General features: G+C 44.8%; 1 protein-coding gene across 1 annotated transcript; it reads left to right on the top strand.

Annotated features, from left to right (window-relative positions):
* Nucleotides 1–274: 274 nt before the first annotated feature.
* Nucleotides 275–1,126, top strand: LOC138315062 (high mobility group nucleosome-binding domain-containing protein 5-like). The gene is made up of 2 exons (XM_069255831.1): nucleotides 275–341; nucleotides 639–1,126. Exons 1-2 carry the CDS (start codon nucleotides 275–277, stop codon nucleotides 1,124–1,126), a joined length of 555 nt encoding a protein of 184 aa, XP_069111932.1.
* The last annotated feature ends 1,520 nt before the right edge of the window (nucleotides 1,127–2,646 follow it).

Raw genomic sequence — 2,646 nt, 5'->3', positions numbered from 1 at the left:
ACGCCGCGCCATGACATAAGCTCACCGGCCCTGCGGGCCAGGTGAGCTAATAAGGGAGCAGGAAAGGTCAACGGATGTAAGGGAGCAGGAAAGGTCAACGGGAGTAAGGGAGCAGAAAAGGTCAATAGAGATCAGAGAGCAGGTCAAGGAGAAGTAAGGGAGCAGGAAAGGTCAACGGAGTAAGGGAGCAGGAAAGATCAACAGAGGTAAGGGAGCAGAAAAGGTCAATATATAGAGATCAGGGAGCAGGTCAAGGAGAGGTAAGGGAACAGGAATGGTCAATAGAGATCAGGGAGCAGTAAAGGTCAACAGAAGTAAGGGAGCAGGAAAGGTCAACAGAGGTAGGGGAGCAGGAAAGGTCAACAGAGGTAGAGGTGCAGGAAAGGTCAACAGAGGTAGGGGAGCAGGAAGGTCTCACAGAGGTAGGGGAGCAGGAAAGGTCAACAGAGGTAGGGGAGCAGGAAAGGTCAACAGAGGTAGGGGAGCAGGAAAGGTCAACAGAGGTAGGGGAGCAGGAAAGGTCAACAGAGGTAGGGGAGCAGGAAAGGTCAACAGAGGTAAGGGGAGCAGGAAGGTCTCACAGAGGTAGGGGAGCAGGAAAGGTCAACAGAGGTAGAGGGAGCAGGAAAGGTCAACAGAGGTATGGGAGCAGGAAAGGTCAACAGAGGTAGGGGAGCAGGAAGGTCTCACAGAGGTAGGGGAGCAGGAAAGGTCAACAGAGGTAGGGGAGCAGGAAAGATCAACAGAGATAAGGGAGCAGGAAAGGTCAACAGAGGTAAGGGAGCAAGAAAAGTCAACAGAGGTAGGGGAGCAGGAAAGGTCAACCGAGGTAAGGAGCAGTAAAGGTCCAAAGAGGTCAGGGGGCAGGAAAGGTCAACAGAAGAAAGGAGCAGGAAAGGTCAACAGAAGTAAAGGAGCAGGAGAGGTCAACAAAGGTAGGGGAGCAGGAAACGTCAATAGAGATCAAGGAGCAGAAAGGTCAACAGACCTAAGGGGGCAGAAAAGGTCAACAGAGGTAAGGGAGCAGGAAAGGTCAACAGAAGTAAAGGAGCAGGAGAGGTCAACAAAGGTAGGGGAGCAGGAAACGTCAATAGAAATCAAGGAGCAGAAAGGTCAACAGACCTAAGGGGGCAGGAAAGGTCAACAGAGGTAATGGACCAGGAAAGGTCAACAGGGGTAACAGGGCAGGAAAGGTCAACAGATGTAAAGGAACAGGAAAGGTCAACAGCGGTAGTGGAGTATGACAGGTCAACAGAGGTAAAGGAGCAGAAAAGGTCTACAGAGGTAAGGGAGCAGGAAGGTCAACATAGGTAAGCCAACAGAAAAGGTCAACAGAGGTAGGGGAGCAGGAAGGTCAACATAGGTAAGCCAACAGAAAAGGTCAACAGAGGTAGGGGAGCAGGAAGGTCAACATAGGTAAGCCAACAGAAAAGGTCAACAGAGGTAAGGGAGCAGGAAAGGTCAACATAGGGAAGGGAGCAGGAAAGGTCAACATAGGTAAGGGAACAGGAAAGGTCATGGAAATACAGAATAATAATCAAACTAGGCTAGTGATTATCACTTCAATTCTTGTAATAAATTACACATTTTTTTTCCTTTCTCAAAAATATTTTCCTCTAATGTTGCCTGTACAGACACACAAGATCCTATAGCTATAGAAGAACCACCCAGGGGGGTCAATTTAGTGTCAGTTCTGAGCTGCCTGGTTGCTGATGATAGATTCTGTCAAACTCGAAATAACACGCCTTATAAGCCACTACAGTATCTGCTCCTAAAGGTGGGTATATATCAGAAATTTGAATACCACAGACAAAACACAATCAATAAATACTCTACAAGGGTTCCCTGCAAAGATCAAGTTTTGTGCATGATAAGGTGTCGTTTTTACAATTTTAGGCACCTGTAATCAATAGATTGTTGATTTAGTTTGTAAACTGCAATAACTAGAACACTGACACGTTAAATGGGACCAATATCAAATGAGTTAAGTATAAATATGTTACCTTGGCCTGGTTCTACAGAGTATAAATATGTTACCTTGGCCTGGTTCTACAGAGTATAAATATGTTACCTTGGCCTGGCTCTACAGAGTTTAAATATGTTATCTTGGCCTGGTTCTACAGAGTATAAATATGTTACCTTGGCCTGGTTCTACAGAGTATAAATATGTTACCTTGGCCTGGTTCTACAGAGTATAAATATGTTACCTTGGCCTGGTTCTACAGAGTATAAATATGTTACCATGGCCTGGTTCTACAGAGTATAGATATGTTACCTTGGCCTGATTCTACAGAGTATAAATATGTTACCTTGGCCTGGTTTTACAGAGTATAAATATGTTACCTTAGCCTTGTTCTACAGAGTATAAATATGTTACCTTAGCCTGGTTCTACAGAGTATAAATATGTTACCTTAGCCTGGTTCTACAGAGTATAAATATGTTACCTTAGCCTGGTTCTACAGAGTATAAATATGTTACCTTGGCCTGGTTCTACAGAGTATAACCTTGGCCTGGTTCTACAGAGTATAAATATGTTACCTTGGCCTGGTTCTACAGAGTATAAATATGTTACCTTAGCCTTGTTCTACAGAGTATAAATATGTTACCTTGGCCTGGTTCTACAGAGTATAAATATGTTACCTTGG

Source organism: Argopecten irradians, chromosome 1 (assembly GCF_041381155.1).
Source record: "Argopecten irradians isolate NY chromosome 1, Ai_NY, whole genome shotgun sequence".
Classification (NCBI taxonomy): domain Eukaryota; kingdom Metazoa; phylum Mollusca; class Bivalvia; order Pectinida; family Pectinidae; genus Argopecten; species Argopecten irradians.
Note: the sequence above shows the minus strand (reverse complement) of the source record. Positions and strands in the feature narration are given on the sequence as shown.

Bases quoted from the DNA above. Each gene is read 5' to 3' on its own strand.
- LOC138315062 (XM_069255831.1), top strand. From the start codon at position 275: ATGGTCAATAGAGATCAGGGAGCAGTAAAGGTCAACAGAAGTAAGGGA. The intron at 342-638 runs GTAGGGGAGCAG...AAAGGTCAACAG, and splicing joins AGCAGGAAAGGTCAACAGAG to AGGTATGGGAGCAGGAAAGG.